This window comes from Coregonus clupeaformis, chromosome 27, assembly GCF_020615455.1.
Source record: "Coregonus clupeaformis isolate EN_2021a chromosome 27, ASM2061545v1, whole genome shotgun sequence".
Taxonomy (NCBI): domain Eukaryota; kingdom Metazoa; phylum Chordata; class Actinopteri; order Salmoniformes; family Salmonidae; genus Coregonus; species Coregonus clupeaformis.
This window is the reverse complement of record NC_059218.1, coordinates 9,267,407-9,288,935: the sequence shown is the minus strand read 5'-3', so window position 1 is coordinate 9,288,935 and position 21,529 is coordinate 9,267,407. Positions and strand designations below refer to the sequence as shown.

At 40.4% G+C, this 21,529-nt stretch overlaps 1 protein-coding gene across 1 annotated transcript in view; it reads right to left on the bottom strand.

The window, feature by feature from the left end:
• Window positions 1-21,529, bottom strand: part of LOC121541497 (laminin subunit gamma-3) — a 224,050-nt gene that overhangs the window by 150,392 nt on the left and 52,129 nt on the right. The window contains exons 3-4 of the mRNA XM_041850554.2: window positions 4,909-5,039; window positions 2,729-2,895 (exon numbers count right to left, since the gene is read on the bottom strand). Coding sequence (XP_041706488.1) covers window positions 2,729-2,895; window positions 4,909-5,039 — 298 coding nt within the window. The remainder of the gene's footprint in view (window positions 1-2,728; window positions 2,896-4,908; window positions 5,040-21,529) is intronic.

Below are 21,529 nucleotides of genomic sequence, written 5' to 3'. Positions count from 1 at the left end.
CCAGAACAACAGCAAAGGACCTTGTGAAGATGCTGGAGGAAACAGGTACAAAAGTATCTATATCCACAGTAAAACGAGTCCTATATCGACATAACCTGAAAGGCCGTTCAGCAAGGAAGAAGCCACTGCTCCAAAACCGCCATAAAAAAGCCAGACTACGGTTTGCAACTGCACATGGGGACAAAGATTGTACTTTTTGGAAAAATGTCCTCTGGTCTGATGAAACAAAAATAGAACTGTTTGGCCATAATGACCATCGTTATGTTTGGAGGAAAAAGGGGGAAGTCTTGCAAGCCGAAGAACACCATCCCAACCGTGAAGCACGGGGGTCGCAGCATCATGCTGTGGTGGTGTTTTGCTGCAGGAGGGACTGGTGCACTTCACAAAATAGATGGCATCATGAGGAAGGGAAATTATGTGGATATATTGAAGCAACATCTCAAGACATCAGTCAGGAAGTTAAAGCTTGGTCGCAAATGGGTCTTCCAAATGGACAATGACCCCAAGCATACTTCCAAAGTTGTGCCAAAATGGCTTAAGGACAACAAATTCAAGGTATTTGAGTGGCCATCACAAAGCCCTGACCTCAATCCTATAGAAAATGTGTGGGCAGAACTGAAAAAGCGTGTGTGAGCAAGGAGGCCTACAAACCTGACTCAGTTACACCAGCTCTGTCAGGAGGAATGGGTCAAAATTCACCCAACTTATTGTGGGAAGCTTGTGGAAGGCTACCCGAAACGTTTGACACAAGTTAAACAATTTAAAGGCAATGCTACCAAATACTAATTGAGTGTATGTAAACTTCTGACCCACTGGGAATGTGATGAAATAAATAAAAGCTGAAATAAATCATTCTCTCTACAATTATTCTGACATTTCACGTTCTTAAAATAAAGTGGTGATCCTAACTGACCTAAGATAGGGAATTTTTACTAGGATTAAATGTCAGGAATTGTGAAAAACTGATTTGAAATGTATTTGGCTAAGGTGCTTGTAAACTTCAACTGTAACTGCCTTAATGTTGCTGAACCCCAGGAAGAGTAGCTGCTGCCTTTGCAGCAGCTAATGGGGATCCATAATAAATACAAATACAAAAACAGTAATGGTAACCTGAAGGTTTTGTTTAGTTCCCGGTTTGTTCCAGAGACATCCCTAGAACGTTGTGTTATGGTCCCCTGATGGTTTTTCTCTAGTTGCAGTAAAAATGGGTAAATCTACAACGAGTTACTGTATTTGTACAGCTAAATTCAGGTGTTTATGTTGGAGGACAGTATGCTGCAATATGCGGATTACTTGGGACTCAACCTAAGTTGGGATTTAGAACTGACAAACTCTTGGTTTCTAGCTACCTGAAGTTCCTGCTGCACCACCAGGTCTGGAGACATTATGGAGATAGGCAAGAATACATTTCTGCACTTTGCTTAAAGTTGCATAAAAAATTAAGTCAATAAATACAACAATTTCAAGGTGTTATTTCTATAAAATGACAGTATGCTACTGTATTCTGATTTCAAGTAGTGTAAAATACATCTATAATTTTGTACTGTAACAACTCTTGGGCTTTAAATTGGATTTTGAACTCATAACCTCTTGGTCGCTAGCAATCAGAAAAGTCCTGCTACAGTGCAGCTACACCAAAAGCTGTGAATGAGATATGGCCACAGATTTATTGGCAAGAGCATAACATCAACTTAAAACTAGCAGTGCTCAAGGACACTTGACATTAATTCTTTGAGGATTTGAACTTGCAACTTCTTGGTTGGGAGTGCATCAATATTTCTGCAATGCCACCAGGTTCATACTTATTCCAACTACTGTATATATAAAGTATATAACAAAAATGGTTAGGGAACAGTGTTGTTACCTATATAAGGTAAGGATCATCACTGCACTAGGTGGGGCCAATGTACTGGTGGGGCTCATTAGCATATTTGGGGTCTTGATCAAATACAAAAGCTGAGATTTACTTTGAAGTCCAAAGTGAAGGAATACAGGTAAAATCAGCTACTGACAGACATTGTGGTGTAGTAGGAAGATTGTATTGCCGTGAACCAAGCGGTTGTGAGTTCAAATCCCACTTAAGGACATTTTGAATTATTACTGTATAAATAAACATACATAATGTAGTCGTGTGTTAAATATGTAAATTGGAAACACTGGATGTTAATATCACTGTGTGTGTATCATGAAAACACATTTTGTTTGCAGGGCTTCACCTGTGAAATCTAATGTGACATTTTGTGAATGGTTATGCGATCACGTGAAACGTCCTGTGAAATATCATCACATGTGAAGTGTTCCAAAAACACATGGTTTCACAAGTGAAATATCATCACATGTGAAATGTTCCACAAACACATATTTCACATGACTTTACATGTGAAAATCTACATCATCACGTGAAGTTTTCCAAAATATGGTTTCACATGATTTCACATGTGCAAAACATATGGAAATATCACATGTGAAATCATGTGATTTTCCACATGTAAAATCATGTGGTTTTTCCATAAGGGGTGTAAGGACATTGTTTTGCGAACAGTAATAAACAGTTTCAAAATGTGTACATGCTGTGTTGCATTATTCAAGTGTGTTAACTTCGGTGCAACATGAGTTGAACCAGATTTTTGTATCGAAAAAGTACCAAAGTTTCAGTATACCGTGCAATATTAGTACTTACTAACTATAACCCCCCCCAAGGGTGACTTAACAAATCTACAGTACTCACTCATACACTGGTTGGCAGAGTCTCCGGTGGCCCTGGCCCATGGCCTGTCCTGATAGAACGGATGACACTTCTGGCAGTCCACCCCAGCTGTGTGATGCTGGCAGTCACACACCAGAGCCCCCTGCTCGTCCAACACACACTCACTGCCATGACCATTACACTTACACCTGCGGGATAAAGATGGAGAGGTGTGTGTGCACGCAGACACATTTACAAATATACACACACTTGTATGGACACACACTCATACGCATGCACACACATGCATGCAGAGGACACACGCACACATTTATGCACGCTCGCTCGCACGCCCACACATATACACTGAGGGAAATTAATAGAGAATAGGACAGAGTGGTGGAGAATAGGTTTAAAATGAGAAGGTTTTTTCACTGTGAGGACTTGTCACTTCCCATTACCCTCAGTTACAGATACATCGCCTGGGATAAGGTGGAGATTTTATCCCCTTCAGTGGCTACTGCTCTGCACTGCTCAACTCCCCTGTGTGTTCAACTCTCATCTGCACAAGCTGTCCCTAAGCATAAACAACTACACATCAAGTTATACCTCTCCTTTCCAACCAATCGAGAAAATACAATTTCCTGTGACTAGAAGACACAATTTATCCATGGTAATTTAATGATCGGGAATGTATTGCTAATAGCTGTTATCTCAGGCCATATCTTTATTGTGACACAGTGAGGATGATAGTGTCTGATTCTCCTTATTATGTACACTCTTTCATTGGTTCTGTTGAGTGCTTATCTGCGTCCTGAATGGCAACCCTATTCCCTATCATATAGTGCAATACTTTTGACTAGAGCGCTATGGGTCCTGGTAAAACGTAATGCATGAATTAGGGAGTAGGGTGCCATTTGGAACTCATTCTCTGTCATTGGTTCTGTAGAGGGACATTCTGTGAGGGGAGAGGGGAGCTCAACACTGTGCCTGTCCCTGTCAGATTTAGCCAGCTGTCCCAGATCCAGACTCGTTATGCTAACGGCTCCGAATCAGTTATTTCTGTTTCTGTTGTTGTTGTTGTTGTTGTGACAAGGAAGTTGTGAGCCAGGAAGTGAAAAGTGCCCCCAACCACCAAATCAGATGTCTCTATTAGCAGACTGAGGAAAACTTGACAACCACAATAATGAATATGGCACAGATATAGATCAAATAGCAGCTCAGTACTCCATCAGTTCTGGATCATTTCTTTTTACTATTTTGAGTTATTATATTCCACTAGCTGAACATTAAAGCCAACACATTGACGTACCCTGGCACTTATTGTGTCCATTCATTTAGTGTGAGAATTGGCCAAGTGCTAGCACTGCTATGGCCAATCCAATGAGCTAAGCTAAGTATACTACGCTAACCAAACAAGTGGTCAGATTGCCCCTCGCCGTTCCCTCAGGTGTCATGGTGACATTGTTGGGTCATTTGTCAGATTGTCACGCCTCGCTGTGATCATAACCATTTATGACAGGTGTCAGATCCTGTTGAAGCAGTGGGTGAAGGCTTCATCTCAATTACTTAATAACGTCCATGTTATCCTGCCGTGCCTATTGACATCCTGTCTGTTCTGCCCTCTTTTTGTTGTTCCTTCTCATTACTGTGAGTAATAAGCCCAGGGACCAGCAGACATGGGGCCGGGTTTTCAGTTTTGGAATTATTTCAAATAGTATTTGAACCCAGGTCTAGGGACCAGAGGAACAGAGACAGAAAAGAGACAGCGACAGAGGCTATGTTTCTATGTAACAATCTCCTGTCCTGGACCATGCAGGGCTTGCGCTGAGACTGTTCATCATGTAAACAGGATACAGAGAGGGAGGAAATGTTCGCCATGTGTGTTTTATTATCTATCAAATGGGCCACTATTCCAAGCTGGGTTGTTGTTTCATAGTTGAGTCTGTCTGAGAAAGGAGCAAACAAAACAAAGATAAATCAAAACTACACAGCAAACATCCTCTCTCTCTCTCTCCCTCCCTCCCTCCCTCCTAGGCTTTTTGGCTAATGTCGAGCTCCAGCAGTGACCACAATCCCCGGTGGATTGAGAAAGAGAAAGAAGTAGAGAAGAGTGAAGGAAAGGCGTGATAGTTTTGTCTCTCTTTGAAGTTTTTGGAGGGAGTATCCACGATTACAGACAAAGGCCTCTGAGGACCAATCAGATGTCAGGTGTGTGTTACCTGGCTCCCACAGAGAAATCAGAGATGGCGTAGAAGTAGGATCGCAGCACCTTGGCGTCCTTGAAGAACTCGTCTCCAAAAGTGTTGAGCCTATCCAGAGAGATCAGCAGGTCGGTGGCTGTCACCCACTCCTATATAAAGAGAGACAGAGAGAAGGAGACGGGGATGAGGAAGAGGCTTTGGAGGGATGTTGACTGTCACCTACTCCTACAGAGAGGGACAGAGAGGAAAGGAGGGTGAGGAGGAGGGGATAAAGGGGTTGGAGGAAGGTGATGGACTGAGATGGAGAAAATAGGAAAGGTAAAAGACAGATTCAGGTAAGGTCAGAAGGTGGAGGAAGAAGAGGACGGGAGAGAAAGGAGGGGGAGAAGGATAGAAAGTGCATGGGAGTGAAGAGAGACAAGCCATGGACATGTAAAGAGGGGTAGAGTGGGGTGTGAAAGAAAGAAAATGAGAAATATTGAGATATAAGAGAAAAAAAGAAAGAAGAAATCAAGGATAAATAGAGAGGAAATCAGCAGTGGAGATGGAGATCACATAAATTAGAGAGGAGACTTGGCACAGTAATCTCAGACAGTGTAACAGATCATGTTTGGCAGCACACACCAAAGCCATAGCATACCAGATACGATGAAAGCACCGTGGAGGAGATGAATTGGAACAGTTAAATAGAACAAAACGAGAGAGGGGGAAAGAAAAGCGAGAGGAGAGAGCAAAGAGAGAGGAGAAGACAAACAGCAGGACATATCCTTATGGGAGAAAAAACATGAAATTCACATTTGAACACGTGAACACGTGATCTTGTGTGATTTCATGTGAAGTTAATGTTAATAACAAGTGACAACATGTGAAGCAACATTTGACAACATGTGATAACATAAAACTACACATGATAACATTAGAGCACATGTGAGAGAGAACATGATCTCATGAAATTAATGTGAAATAAATATGACAACATCGGGATGCAAAATTTCAACATGTGATACCATGAAACTACACATGAAAACCCAGTTGTGAAATATATATATATATATTTTTTTTTGGGGTGGGGGGTAGATCAGCTTTAATATTGCAGATAGATTGTAACTTCCATCAATGTAATTGTCTGCATCACTTCCAATCCCCCATATGTTTATTTTTCTCCCAAATATATATATAAACACACATACATACATACATTTCTATATGTTTTTGTTAGAATGCATTTCTGCACTTTGCTAAAAGCTGCCCAGAATCAAGTAAATAATTGTCCAATTATCACCACCAACATAAAACTAGCAGTGCTCAAGTACTCCTGACTTAGAGTATACATTAATTATTTGAACTTGTAACCTCTTGGTTGTGAGTGCACCAATGTTTCTGCCGTGCCACCAGGTTCATACTTATTCATACTATATTCTGCAAAAATGAGAGTACAGTTAGGGTACAGTGTTGTTCAGTGTTGTAGTACTTGAGACCGGTCTTGGTCTCGAGACCACATATTGAGTGTATCGGTCTTGTCTCAGTGTCGGATAAATTTTTACTCGATCTCGACTCGGTCTCAGATAGCGAGGACCAGTCGAGACCAGCGGAGTAAAAAAGTATTATAATTATCAGCTTCCATTCACTTAACGCATAAAAACGCTTTGCCAGGCCAAATATATACACTCCTTTCCTGAAACAATATCTTATCGCCTATTGAAACCTGGTTTTCCTACTTTACTCATAACATTACTGTCCTTTACTTTCGTTGAAAAATATAATACAATAGAGAAATCATGCATAAAGTAGCCTACACAGTCGCAAAGCATGTGAAATATATTCACATGCTTGCTACACGGATACAGTCTTAGAAAAAAAGGTGCTAAGTAGAACCATACAGGGTTCTTCGGTTTTTCTCCATAGGGGAACCCTTTTTGGTGCTGGGTAGAACCCTTTGCATGGGGTTTTATCTAGAAGCCTCTATGTAGGGTTCTTCAAAGAACCCCCTGTATATGATTCTACCTAGAACCCTCTATGAAGGGTTCTACCAAGAACCATTTTATCATCTAAAGGTTCTTCCTAGAACTGCCTATGAAAGGTTCCACCAGCCTTCCCAAGTGGAAAAATAGTATATTTAAATATACTTAAATCATACTTCATTGACATATTTTAAGTGTATTTAAAATTATCTAAATTGGAACAATTTTACACTGCCTTTTTAAAGTATTCAGACCCCTTGACCTTTTCCAGATTTTGTTACGTTACAGCCTTATTCTAAAATGGATTAGATTTTTTAAAAATCCTCAGCAATCTACACACAATACCCCATAATGACAAACTCTTCGGCCTGAATGCCAAGCATTACGTCTGGAGGAAACCTGGCACTATCCCTACGGTGAAGCATGATGGTGACAGCATCATGCTGCAGGGATTTTTTTCAGCGGCAGGGACTGGAAGACTAGTCAGGATTGAGGCAAAGATGAACGGAGCAAAGTACAGAGCGATCCTTGATGAAAACCTGCTCCAGAGCGCTCAGGACCTCAGACTTGGGCGAAGGTTCACCTTCCAACAGGACCACAACCCTAAGCACACATCCAAGACAACGCAGAAGTGGCTTCGGGACAAGTCCCTGAATGTCCTTGAGTGGCCCAGCCAGAGCCCGGACTTGAATCCGATCGAACATCTCCGGAGAGACCTGAAAATAGCTGTGCAGCAACGCTCCCCATCCAACCTGACAGAGCTTGAGAGGATCTGCAGAGAAGAATGAGAGAAACTCCCCAAATACAGGTGTGCCAAGCTTGTAGCGTCATACCCAAGATGAATCGAGGCTGTAATCAATGCCAAAGGTGCTTCAACAAAGTACTGAGTAAAGGGTCTGAATTCTTATGTAAATGTGATATTTCCGTTTTTTATATTTAATACATTTGCAAAAATTTATAAAAACCAGTTTTTGCTTTGTCATTATGGGGTGTTGTGTGTAGATTGATAAGTGGACAAAAGAATTTAATCAATTTTAGAATAAGTCTGTAACCTAACAAAATGTGGAAAAGGTAACGGGGTCTGAAGGCACTTTTCTGTACTTTCTGAAAGCACTGTAAATACATTTAATGCATTTAATGTCCATTTTATTTGTATTATATTAGCATTTAGTTTTTTTTATACATTTAAAATTATCTAAATGTGGACACTTTTTAGTACTTAATGTATATTCGATAAAGAGAAAAACAAATATACTTTGAATACGCCTTAAGTACATTTTATGTGTATTTCTCATCAATAAGAAATATACTAATATGGTATTTGAATTTGAACTCCTGAATTTTCTTCTTTTTTTAAAAAGTATATTTACAGTTGATGTTGGAAGTTTACATACACCTTAGCCAAATACATTTCAACTCAGTTTTTCACAATTGCTGACATTTAATCCTAGTAAAAATTCCCTGTCTTAGGTCAGTTAGGATCACCACTTTATTTTAAGAATGTGAAATGTCAGAATAATAGTAGAGAGAATTATTTATTTCAGCTTTTATTTCTTTCATCACATTCCCAGTGGGTCAGAAGTTTACATACACTCAATTAGTATTTGGTAGCATTCCTTTAAATTGTTTAACTTGGGTCAAACGTTTTGGGTAGCCTTCCACAAGCTTCCAACAATAAGTTAGGTGAATTTTGGCCCATTCCTCCTGACAGAGCTGGTGTAACTGAGTCAGGTTTGTAGGCCTCCTTGCTCGCACACGCTTTTTCAGTTCTGTCCACAAAAGTTCTATAGGATTGAGGTCAGGGCTTTGTGATGGTCACTCTAATACCTTGTATTAAATACCTTAATTCATTTTGGCACAACTTTAGAAGTATGCTTGGGGTCATTGTCCATTTGGAAGACCCATTTGCTTTAATTTCTTGACTGATGTCTTGAGATTTTGCTTCAATATATCCACATAATTTCCCTTCCTCATGATGCCATCTATTTTGTGAAGTGCACCAGTCCCTCCTGCAGCAAAGCACCCCCACAGCATGATGCTGCCACCCCCGTGCTTCACGGTTGGGATGGTATTCATCGACTTGCAAGCCTTCCCCCTTTTTCCCCCAAACATAATGATGGTCATTATGGCCAAACAGTTATATTTTTGTTTCATCAGACCATAGGACATTTCTCCAAAAAGTAAAATCTTTGTTCCCATGTGCAGTTGCAAACCGTTGTCTAGCTTTTTTATTGCGGTTTTGGAGCAGTGGCTTCTTCCTTGCTGAGCGGCCTTTCAGGTTATGTCGATATAGGACTTGTTTTACTGTGGATATAGATACTTTTGTACCTGATTCCTCCAGCATCTTCACAAGGTCCTTTGCTGTTGTTCCGGGATGGATTTGCACTTTTCGCACCAAAGTACGTTCATCTCTAGGAGACAGAATGCGTCTCCTTCCTGAGCAATATGATGGCTGCGTGGTTGCATGGTGTTTATACTTGCATACTATTGTTTGTACAGATGAACGTGGTTCCTTCAGGCGTTTGGAAATTGCTCCCAAGGATGAAACAGACTTATGGTGGTCTACAGTTTTTTTCCTGAGGTCTTGGCTGATTTCTTTAGATTTTCCCATGATGTCAAGCAAAGAGGCACTGAGTTTGAAAGTAGGCCTTGAAATACATCACAGGTAAACCTACAATTGACTCAAATGATGTCAATTAGCCTACCAGAAGCTTCTAAAGCCATGACATAATTTTCTGGAATTTTCAAAGCTGTTTAAACTGTCAACCTAGTGTATGCAAACTTCTGACCCACTGGATTTGTCATAGAGTGAATTATAAGTGAAATAATCTGTCTGTAAACAATTGTTGGAAAAATGACTTGTGTCATGCACAAAGTAGATGTACTAACCGACTTGCCAAAACTATAGTTTGTTAACAAGAAATGTGTGGAGTGGTTGACAAACAAGTTTTAATGACTCCAACCTAAGTGTATGTAAACTTCCGACTTTAACTGTATATTGTTTCAAGTATACTTTCACAAATACACTTCTACTAATTAACCACATTAGCAATTGTGATTAACTGTGTTTAGGTTTACTTGCTTAACCAAAGCAGTTTCTCAGACAATGTTAACATGCTATTTGCAAAGCAGTTGTGGCTGGAACTGCAATTTACAAGTAACACATTTGAGAACAGTGCGCCATTGACATTTCTGACTTCAGTTGTTCACATTACAATTATAAATTAATATTTCAATAAAATGTGTAATCTCTAAAATGTTATGTGTAATTAAAAGAACAACATTAAATCAGTTTGAAAATGAAAATCAAAACATTTGAATAAGCTAAATATGAGGAACAATATCATATTATAAATCAAAACTTCAACTGCAGAAAAGGATGCTAGGGAAAATACAAATTTTTGTGCACATGCGTTTTTTAAAGTTCACTTCAAATATATTTTGTGGACATTTAAGTTCAAAATAATTTTTTGTAAGTATACTTAAATATATTTTCTTGAGATATGAAAACGTATACTCTCAGAAAGCATGTTCCTCAGCTGTGCAATAAACAATCGTTATCATTGTCAACTTTCTCTGCACTCTTCTGAACAGGAATTCAGAAAGTACTTCAAAACTCATTATTGTCACTGAAACTACAGTGCCTTGCAAAAGTATTCATATCCCTTGGATTTACTCACATTTTGTTGTCACAAAGTGGGATTAAAATTGATTTAATTGAAATGTTTTCTCAACAATCTACATTAAATACTCAAATGTCAAACATATATTAAACATTCTAATAATATACTTCAAATACGTGATGTATTTTTCTAGTATATCTTAAATATACATTAAATATGCAATCATAACACTTCAATACACTTATTAAAAGTGTACTTTACATTCATATTTTTTTCAGTCTTTTAGTATATTATAAATATTCTATCATCAACCTTCAATACACTTATTAAAAGTGTACTTTAAATTAATTGTTTTCAGTCTTTAAGTATACTATATGCTCACTATCATTACATTTAAACACACTCATTAAAACTGTACCTCAATTTCAAACGCTTTAATTATAATTTAGTATATTCATTCAAAATACACTTGGAGTTGTTTTTAATTTGAAGCGTTTAAAAAAAAAATGAAACTCTGCTTGTGAGTGATCAAGTACACTATACTTTTGCCTTGCAAAAGTATTCATACCCCTTGTATTTCTTCAAAATTTATTGTGTTAAAAAGTGGGATTAAAATGGATTTAATTGTCATTTGTTGTCAACAATGAACTCAAAATACTCTTTAATGTCAAAGTAAAAAATAAATAATACAAATTAGATAACTAAAATATAGTCATTTTATATGTTTTCAGCCCCTTTGATTAGGCAAGCCTAAATTAGTTCAGGAGTAAAATTTGACTTATTAACAAATCACATAATATATTACATGGACTGACTAACCCTTCCCCTGTCACCCATACAACATCTGTAAGGTCCTTCAGTCAAGTATTGAATTTCAAGCACAGATTCAACTACAAAGACCAGGGAGCCTTTTGAAAGCCTCATAAAAGGGCAGTGATTGAAAGATCCGTAACAATATCAAATCAGACATTGAATATCTCTTTAAGCATGGTCAAGTTAATAATTATGCTGTGGATTATGTATTAAACCACACAGACATAGAAAAGACACAGTTGTCCTTGAATGAAACTTCTCAGGGATGTTACCATGAGGCCATTGGTGATTGTAAAACAGTTACAGAGTTCAATGGTCGTGAAGGGAGAAAACTGAGGATGGATCAACAACATTGTAGTGACTCCACAATAATAATTTAAATGACAGACTGAAAAGAATAATACAAATATACAGAAAACAAATATTCCAAAACATACATGTTCTATGCAACAAGGAACTAAAGTAATACATCACAGCTGAGGAACATGGTTCCTGAGAGTATACTTTTTCATTTCTCAAGAAAATATATTTAACTTAAATATCCACCAAATATATTTAAAGTATACAGTGAGGGAAAAAAGTATTTGATCCCCTGCTGATTTTGTATGTTTGCCCACTGACAAAGAAATGATCAGTCTATAATTTTAATGGTAGGTTTATTTGAACAGTGAGAGACAGAATAACAACAAAGAAATCCAGAACAACGCATGTTATAAATTGATTTGCATTTTAATGAGGGAAATAAGTATTTGACCCCCTCTCAATCAGAAAGATTTCTGGATCCCAGGTGACTTTTATACAGGTAATGAGCTGCGATTAGGAGCACACTCTTAAAGGGAGTGCTCCTAATCTCAGCTTAATACCTGTATAAAAGACACCTGTCCACAGAAGCAATCAATCAATCAGATTCCAAACTCTCCACCATGGCCAAGACCAAAGAGCTCTCCAAGGATGTCAGGGACAAGATTGTAGACCTACACAAGGCTGGAATGGGCTACAAGACCATCGCCAAACAGCTTGGTGAGAAGGTGACAACAGTTGGTGCGATTATTCGCAAATGGAAGAAACACAAAATATCTGTCAATCTCCCTCGGCCTGGGGCTCCATGCAAGATCTGACCTCGTGGAGTTGCAATGATCATGAGAACGGTGAGGAATCAGTCCAGAACTACACGGTAGGATCTTGTCAATGATCTCAAGGCAGCTGGGACCATAGTCACCAAGAAAACAATTGGTAACACACTATGCAGTGAAGGACTGAAATCCTGCAGCGCCCGCAAGGTCCCCCTGCTCAAGAAAGCACATATACATGCCCATCTGAAGTTTGCCAATGAACATCTGAATGATTCAGAGGAGAACTGGGTGAAAGTGTTGTGGTCAGATGAGACCAAAATTGAGCTCTTTGGCATCAACTCAACTCGCCGTGTTTGGAGGAGGAGGAATGCTGCCTATGACCCCAAGAACACCATCCCCACCGTCAAACATGGAGGTGGAAACATTATGCTTTGGGGGTGTTTTTCTGCTAAGGGGACAGGACAAAAATCACTGCATTAAAGGGACGATGGACGGGGCCATGTACCGTCAAATCTTGGGTAAGAACCTCCTTCCCTCAGCCAGGGCATTGAAAATGGATGGGAATTCCAGCATGACAATGACCCAAAACACATGGCCAAGGAAACAAAGGAGTGGATCTAGAAGAGCACATTAAGGTCCTGGAGTGGCCTAGCCAGTCTCCAGACCTTAATCCCATAGAAAATCTGTGGAGGGAGCTGAAGGTTCGAGTTGCCAAACGTTAGCCTCGAAACCTTAATGACTTGGAGAAGATCTGCAAAGAGGAGTGAGACAAAATCCCTCTTGAGATATGTGCAAACCTGGTGGCCAACAACAAGAAACGTCTGACCTCTGTGATTGCCAACAAGGGTTTTGCCACCAAGTACTAAGTGATGTTTTGCAGAGGGGTCAAATACTTATTTCCCTCATTAAAATGCAAATCAATTTATAACATTTTTGACATGTGTTTTTCTGGATTTTGTTGTTGTTATTCTGTCTCTCACTGTTCAAATAAACCTACCATTAAAATTATAGACTGATCATTTCTTTGTCAGTGGGCAAACGTACAATATCAGCAGGGGATCAAATACTTTTTTCCCTCACTTTAAGTACAAATACTTTTTTCCCTCAGTGTAAGTACAAAAAAAGTGTCCCAATTTAGATAATTTAAAAATGTATTTAATATACTTAAATGCTAATAAAATACAAATAAAATTGACAATAAATGTACACTGCTCAAAAAAATAAAGGGAACACTTAAACAACACAATGTAACTCCGAGTCAATCACACTTCTGTGAAATCAAACTGTCCACTTAGGAAGCAACACTGATTGACAATAAATGTCACATGCTGTTGTGCAAATGGAATAGACAACAGGTGGAAATTATAGGCAATTAGCAAGACACCCCCAATAAAGAAGTGGTTCTGCAGGTGGTGACCACAGACCACTTCTCAGTTCCTATGCTTCCTGGCTGATGTTTAGGTCACTTTTGAATGCTGGCGGTGCTTTCACTCTAGTGGTAGCATGAGACGGAGTCTACAACCCACACAAGTGGCTCAGGTAGTGCAGCTCATCCAGAATGGCACATCAATGCGAGCTGTGGCAAGAAGGTTTCTGTGTCTGTCAGCGTAGTGTCCAGAGCATGGAGGCGCTACCAGGAGACAGGCCAGTACATCAGGAGACGTGGAGGAGGCCGTAGGAGGGCAACAACCCAGCAGCAGGACTGCTACCTCCGCCTTTGTGCAAGGAGGAGCAGGAGGAGCACTGCCAGAGCCTTGTAAAATGACCTCCAGCAGGCCACAAATATGCATGTGTCTGCTCAAACGGTCAGAAACAGACTCCATGAGGGTGGTATGAGGGCCCGACGTCCACAGGTGGGGGTTGTGCTTACAGCCCAACACCGTGCAGGACGTTTGGCATTTGCCAGAGAACACCAAGATTGGAAAATTCGCCACTGGCACCCTGTGCTCTTCACAGATGAAAGCAGGTTCACACTGAGCACATGTGACAGACGTGACAGAGTCTGGAGACGCCGTGGAGAACGTTCTGCTGCCTGCAACATCCTCCAGCATGACCAGTTTGGCGGTGGGCCAGTCATGGTGTGGGGTGGCATTTCTTTGGGGGGCCGCACAGCCCTCCATGTGCTCGCCAGAGGTAGCCTGACTCCCATTAGGTACCGAGATGAGATCCTCAGACCCCTTGTGAGACCATATGCTGGTGCGGTTGGCCCTCGGTTCCTCCTAATGCAAGACAATGCTAGACCTCATGTGGCTGGAGTGTGTCAGCAGTTCCTGCAAGAGGAAGGCATTGATGCTATGGACTGGCCCGCCCGTTCCCCAGACCTGAATCCAATTGAGCACATCTGGGACATCATGTCTCGCTCCATCCACCAACGCCACGTTGTACCACAGACTGTCCAGGAGTTGGCGGATGCTTTAGTTCAGGTCTGGGAGGAGATCCCTCAGGAGACCATCCGCCACCTCATCAGGAGCATGCCCAGGCGTTGTAGGGAGGTCATACAGGCACGTGGAGGACACACACACTACTGAGACTCATTTTGACTTGTTTTAAGGACATTACATCAAAGTTGGATCAGCCTGTAGTGTGGTTTTCCACTTTAATTTTGAGAGTGACTCCAAATCCAGACCTCCATGGGTTGATTTGATTTCCATTGATAATTTTTGTGTGATTTTGTTGTCAGCACATTCAACTATGTAAAGAAAAAAGTATTTAATAAGATGATTTCATTCATTCAGATCTAGGATGTGTTATTTTAGTGTTGCCTTTATTTTTTTGAGCAGTGTTTTTAATATTTTTTTCAATTTAGATCATTTTAAATATACTTAAAATGTATTAATGAAGTATTATTGAAGTATATTTCATTATTTTAGTTTTTCCGCTTGGGGCAGCATACTGTATTAGCGGCAGCCTATCAGAGCATTGCAGTTGTGGCTTTCAGCTAGCTCTTTTTGGTCTCCCAGAAGAGGGAGTCATCCCAGATCATCTACAGATCACTGATGGAGCTGGTGGAATGAACGCCAGTGATTGACTTGTCAATTTATAAATGTTTTGTGTGAAGGAAATGGCGTCCTTTGATAGGGCAAGATATATGTTAGAAGAAATACAATATTATCATAAGGCGAAACAAACTTGGAATATGTAGGAGGAATGGAGTGGAAAAGAGAGGCAGAGAGGAAGAGGGTGTGCTTGAGTCGGGTAGGCAGGTAGCCTAGCGGTTAAGAGCATTGTGCCAGTAACCGAAAGGTTGCTGGTTCGAATCCTGGAGCCGACTAGGTGACAAGTCTGCCGACGTGCCCTTGAGCAAGGCACTTAACCCTAATTGCTCCTGTAAGTCTCTCTGGATAAGAGTGTATGCTAAATGACTTAAATGTAAAAATGGAGGAAAATAGCGAGATGGTTTGTTGAAGACGAATGGTAGAAGGTCTAAGCAGAGTGAGTGGTACACCGGATCAAGGTCTGGAGGAGAAATGGAAGTGTGTGAGGTCAAATCCTGGTGTTTTGTATGACAGGGTGGCATGAGTGGTGAAACAGAAGAGTCATTGACTGTTCTTTTGCTTTTTGATGTTGAGTCTCTGCCCTACAAAGTGATGTTAGGATATTTCAGTTATCCCGTACGAGCTCATGTGCAGAATACATTACGTTGTTACAGGTGTCAAACTTATGGGCATGTGGCAGCTGTGTGTAGGAGGGAGGTTCCTATGTGTGAGAAGTGTGCAGAAGGGCATGAGACAAAGGAATGTGTAGCATTAGGGATAGAAGCGGTGTGTTAATTGTTGACCTGATGAAGGACTAAATAGGTTTAAATAGTGGAGTAGGGTGGTGAGTTTTGTAGGGTTAGATGGTAGGGTATTTGTTGTTTTATTTTCCTTTTTTCAAGCAAAGTATAAGGGAGTATTTAATATACTGGGTAGATGAATGTACCATTATACTACATTATCTGCACATGTACCCTAAAAGGTACCAACCAGTACCATGTGAGTTCCTATGTGTACCTCTGAAGGTACCTTTGAACTTTTTGTACACCAGGGAACAACAATGTACCTTAAATGTACTCTTATTTTTGAGAGTGTGTGGATGTACACTGAGTGTACAAAACATGTTCTTTCCCTGACATAGACTGAACAGGTGAATCCAGGTGAAAGCTATGATCCCTTATTGATGCTAGGGATGCTGGCCCATGTTGACTCCAATTCTTCCCACAGTTGTGTCAAGTTGGCTGAATGTCCTTTGGGTTGTAGACCATTGTTGATACACACGGGAAACTGTTGAGCGCAAAAAACCCAGCAGCATTGCAGTTCTTGACACACTCAAACCGATGCACCAGCTACCTACTACCATACCCCGTTCAAAGGCACTTCAATATTTTGTCTTACCCAACACCCTCTGAATGGCACACGTACACAATCCATGTCTCAATTGTCTCAAGGCTTAAAAATCTGTCTTTAACCTTTCTTCTCCCCTTCATCTACACTGATTGAAGTGGATTTAACAGGTGACATCAATAAGCGGTCATAGCTTTCACCTGGATTCACCTGGTCAGTCTATGTCATGGAAAGAGCAGGTGTTCCTAATGTTTTGTACACTCAGGGTACGCGATCGTATACGAATGTAAGCAAGGTTCTTTCGGTCAATTTGCAGTCTACAATTATCTGTATATTATTATGTTCCGGCCAACCTGAACATCCGCTCAAGAACAAATCAGCCCTCGGCTGAATCTAGTTGATTATCCCTGCTGTATGATTTTACTACTTTTTCACGTAGTCAGCCTAACACATAGTAAATACTTGAGTGTAACAGCTCTTGTTGGTTGTCGAAACCAAATAGAAATGTGGTAGATTTTTCTCTATTGCAAGATAGAAACATAGTAAAAAGACTACAATATTGTTAACAAATAATAGTACATTTAAATTAAATTAAAACACACACACACACACACACACATACATTCATGCTACAAACACATCACAACTGCTTCTACCCAGGGGTGTCATGCACCCCAAAGATCTGAGGGGCACAAAGTACGTGAGGATGGTTGGAGATGTTTGCATTTTTCAAACACCTGAAACAGCCTTACCCTGCATTCTAGAGCCATAATCATTTTCTGCATTTCTAAACATACCTCTTGAGGTGTCTGTATCCTCCTGACTGGTGGTTCTATTTTATATATATTTATATATATTTCTATTTTATATATAGGACACACCTACTCATTCAAGGGTTTTTCTTTATTTTTACTATTTTCTACATTGTAGAATAATAGTGAAGACATCAAAACCATGAAATAACACACATGGAATCATGTAGTAACCAAAAAGTGTTAAACAAAAAATATATTTTATATTTGAGATTCTTCAAAGTAGCCACCCTTTGCCTTGATGACAGCTTTGCACACTCTTGGCATTCTCTCAACCAGCTTCATGAGGTAGTCACCTGGAATGCATTTCAATTAACAGGTGTGCCTTGTTAAAAGTTAATTTGTGGAATTTCTTTCCAACCAGTTGTGTTGTGACAAGGTAGGGATGGTATACAGAAGATAGCCCTATTTGGTAAAAGACCAAGTCCATATAATGTCAAGAACAGCTCAACTAAGCAGAGAGAAACGACAGTCCGTCATTACTTTAAGACATGAAGGTCAGTCAACCCGGAAAATTTCAAGAACTTTGAAAGTTTCTTCAAGTGCAGTGTTCCATCAAGCGCTATGATGAAACTTGCTCTCATGAGGACCGCCACAGGAAAGGAAGACCCAGAGTTACCTCTGCTGCAGGGGATAAGTTCATTAGAGTTAACTGAACCTCAGATTGCAGCACAAATAAATGCCTCAAAGAGTTCAAGTAACAGACACATCTCAAAATCAACTGTGCAGAGGAGACTGCGTGAATCAGGCCTTCATGGTCGAATTTCTGCAAAGAAACAATTACTAAAGGACACCAATAAGTTGAAGAGACTTGCTTGGGCCAAGAAACACGAGCAATGGACATTAGACTGGTGGAAATCTGTCCTTTGGTCTGATGAGTCCACATTTGAGATTTTTGGTTCCAACCGCCGTGTCTTTGTGAGACGCAGAGTAGGTGAACGGATGATCTCCGCATGTGTGGTTCCCACCGTGAAGCATGGAGGACGAGGTGTGATGGTGTGGGGGTGCTTTGCTGGTGACACTGTCTGTGATTTATTTAGAATTCAAGGCACACTTAACCAGCATGGCCACCACAGCATTCTGCAGCGATACACCATCCCATCTGGTTTGGGCTTAGTAGGACTATCATTTGTTTTTCAAGAGGACAATGACCCAACACACCTCCAGGCTGTGTAAGGGCTATTTTATCAAGAAGGAGAGTGATGGAGTGCTGCATCAGATGACCTGGCCTCCGCAACCACCCGACCTCAACCCAATTGAGATGGTTTGGAATTGAGTTGGACCGCAGAGTGAAGGAAAAGCAGCCAACAAGTGCTCAGCATATGTGGGAACTCCTTCAAGACTGTTGGAAAAGCATTCCAGGTGAAGTTCGTTGAGAGAATGCCAAGATTCAAGGCAAAGGGTGGCTACTTTGAAGAATCTCAAATATAAAATATATTTTGATTTGTTTAACACTTTCTTGGTTACTACATGATTCCATAGGTGTTATTAAATAGTTTTGATGTCTTATAATATATAATAATATAATAATAATAATAATATAATATGCCATTTAGCAGACGCTTTAATCCAAAGCAACTTACAGTCATGTGTGCATACATTTTTACGTATGGGTGGTCCCGGGGATCGAACCCACTACCCTGGCGTTGCAAGTGCCATGCTCTACCAATTGAGCTACAGAGGACCACCCGTCTTCATTTTTATTCTACGATGTACAGTGAGGGAAAAAAGGATTTGATCCCCTGCTGATTTTGTACGTTTGCCCACTGACAAAGAAATGATCAGTCTATAATTTTAATGGTAGGTTTATTTGAACAGTGAGAGACAGAATAACAACAACAAAATCCAGAAAAACGCATGTCAAAAATGTTTTAAATTGATGTGCATTTTAATGAGGGAAATAAGTATTTGACCCCTCTTCAAAACATGACTTAGTACTTGGTGGCAAAACCCTTGTTGGCAATCACAGAGGTCAGACGTTTCTTGTAGTTAGCCACCAGGTTTGCACACATCTCAGGAGGGATTTTGTCAACTCCTCTTTGCAGATCTTCTCCAAGTCATTAAGGTTTTGAGGCTGACGTTTGGCTACTCAAACCTTCAGCTCCCTCCACAGATTTTCTATGGGATTAAGGTCTGGAGACTGTCTAGGCCACTCCAGGACCTTAATGTGCTCTTCTTGAGCCACTCCTTTGTTGCCTTGGCCATGTGTTTTGGGTCATTGTCATGCTGGAATACCCAACCACGACCCATTTTCAATGCCCTGGCTGAGGGAAGGAGGTTCTCACCCAAGATTTGACGGTACATGGCCCCGTCCATCGTCCCTGTGATGCAGTGAAGTTGTCCTGTCCCCTTAGCAGAAAAACACCCCCAAAGCATAATGTTTCCACCTCCATGTTTGATGGTGGGGATGGTGTTCTTGGGGTCATAGACAGAATTCCTCCTCCTCCAAACACAGCGAGATGAGTTGATGCCAAAGAGCTAAATTTTGGTCTTATCTGACCACAACACTTTCACCCAGTTCTCCTCTGAATCATTCAGATGTTCATTGGCAAACATCAGATGGGCATGTATTTGTGCTCCCTTGCGGGCGCTGCAGGATTTCAGTCCTTCACAGCGTAGTGTGTTACCAATTGTTTTCTTTGTGACTATGGTCCCAGCTGCCTTGAGATCAATGACAAGATCCTCCTGTGTAGTTCTGGGCTGATTCCTCACCGTTCTCATGATCATTGCAACTCCACAAGGTGAGATATTGCATGGAGCCCAAGGCTGAGGGAGATTGACAGTTATTTTGTGTTTCTTCCATTTGCGAATAATCGCACCAACTGTTGTCACCTTCTCACCAAGCTCCTTGGCGATGGTCTTGTAGCCCATTCCAGCCTTGTGTAGGTCTACATTCTTGTCCCTGACATCCTTGGAGAGCTCTTTGGTCTTGGCCATGGTGGAGAGTTTGGAATCTGATTGATTGATTGCTTCTATGGACAGGTGTCTTTTATACAGGTATCAAGCTGAGATTAGGAGCACTCCCTTTAAGAGTGTGCTCCTAATCTCAGCTCGTTACCTGTATAAAAGACACCTTGGAGCCAGAAATCTTTCTGATTGAGAGGGTCAAATACTTATTTCCCTCATTAAAATGCAAATCAATGTAGAAAATTTTTGACATGCGTCTTTCTGGATTTTTTTGTTGTTATTCTGTCTCTCACTGTTCAAATAAACCTACCATTAAAAATATAGACTATATCATATATTTGTCAGTGGGCAAACGTACAAAATCAGCAGGGGATCAAATACTTTTTTCCCTCACTGTATATATGTGCAGTATGTACATGCTTTTTCTTTTTTAACAGGACAAATCTAAGGGGGCAGGTGCCCCTGTACCCCTATGGGCTTGACACCTCTGCTGCTACCAGACTTTGACTTACTATTGCTAATACTGCACAATGTAAACACTAGACCCCAATCCTCCCTTCCCTGATACATGTGTATGTATTGTACTAAATTGTGCCTTCCTGTATTATAATTATGCTATAATATTCATTCTATTCTACTGAGCCATTTACTTTATGTTAGTATTCTTGTCTCTTATTAATTATTATTGTTGTTGCATTGTCGAGAAGGAACCTGCAAGTAAGCATTATGTTGGACAGTGTATACCATGTGTATCCTGTAAATATGACTAATACAACTTTAAACTAAACTTCTGTACATTATTTGGAGTACGTAATATAAAATGCATCCTTAACTTAACGTCCTCTCGAGTTAGTCATTCTACCCCCAAAAAGCTTCACAACTACTATAGTTTTGTGTAATCTATCACTTTTTTATAAAGTACTACTGCAGTAAAAATGTATACCCTATACATCTTTAAAAGGACTGCCTCAGAGAAGAGGACTATTATTCTATCAGGCTGTCTATGAGCCATTGTGTATAGTTAGGAGAAGATTATGGCCGGCCACCTGTGAGTTAGCGAGCAGTCAGCCACTTGAAGTTGGAGAGTCAAAGGGTCAAGGAGCTTGTTTGGAACATGTGGTGGGAATC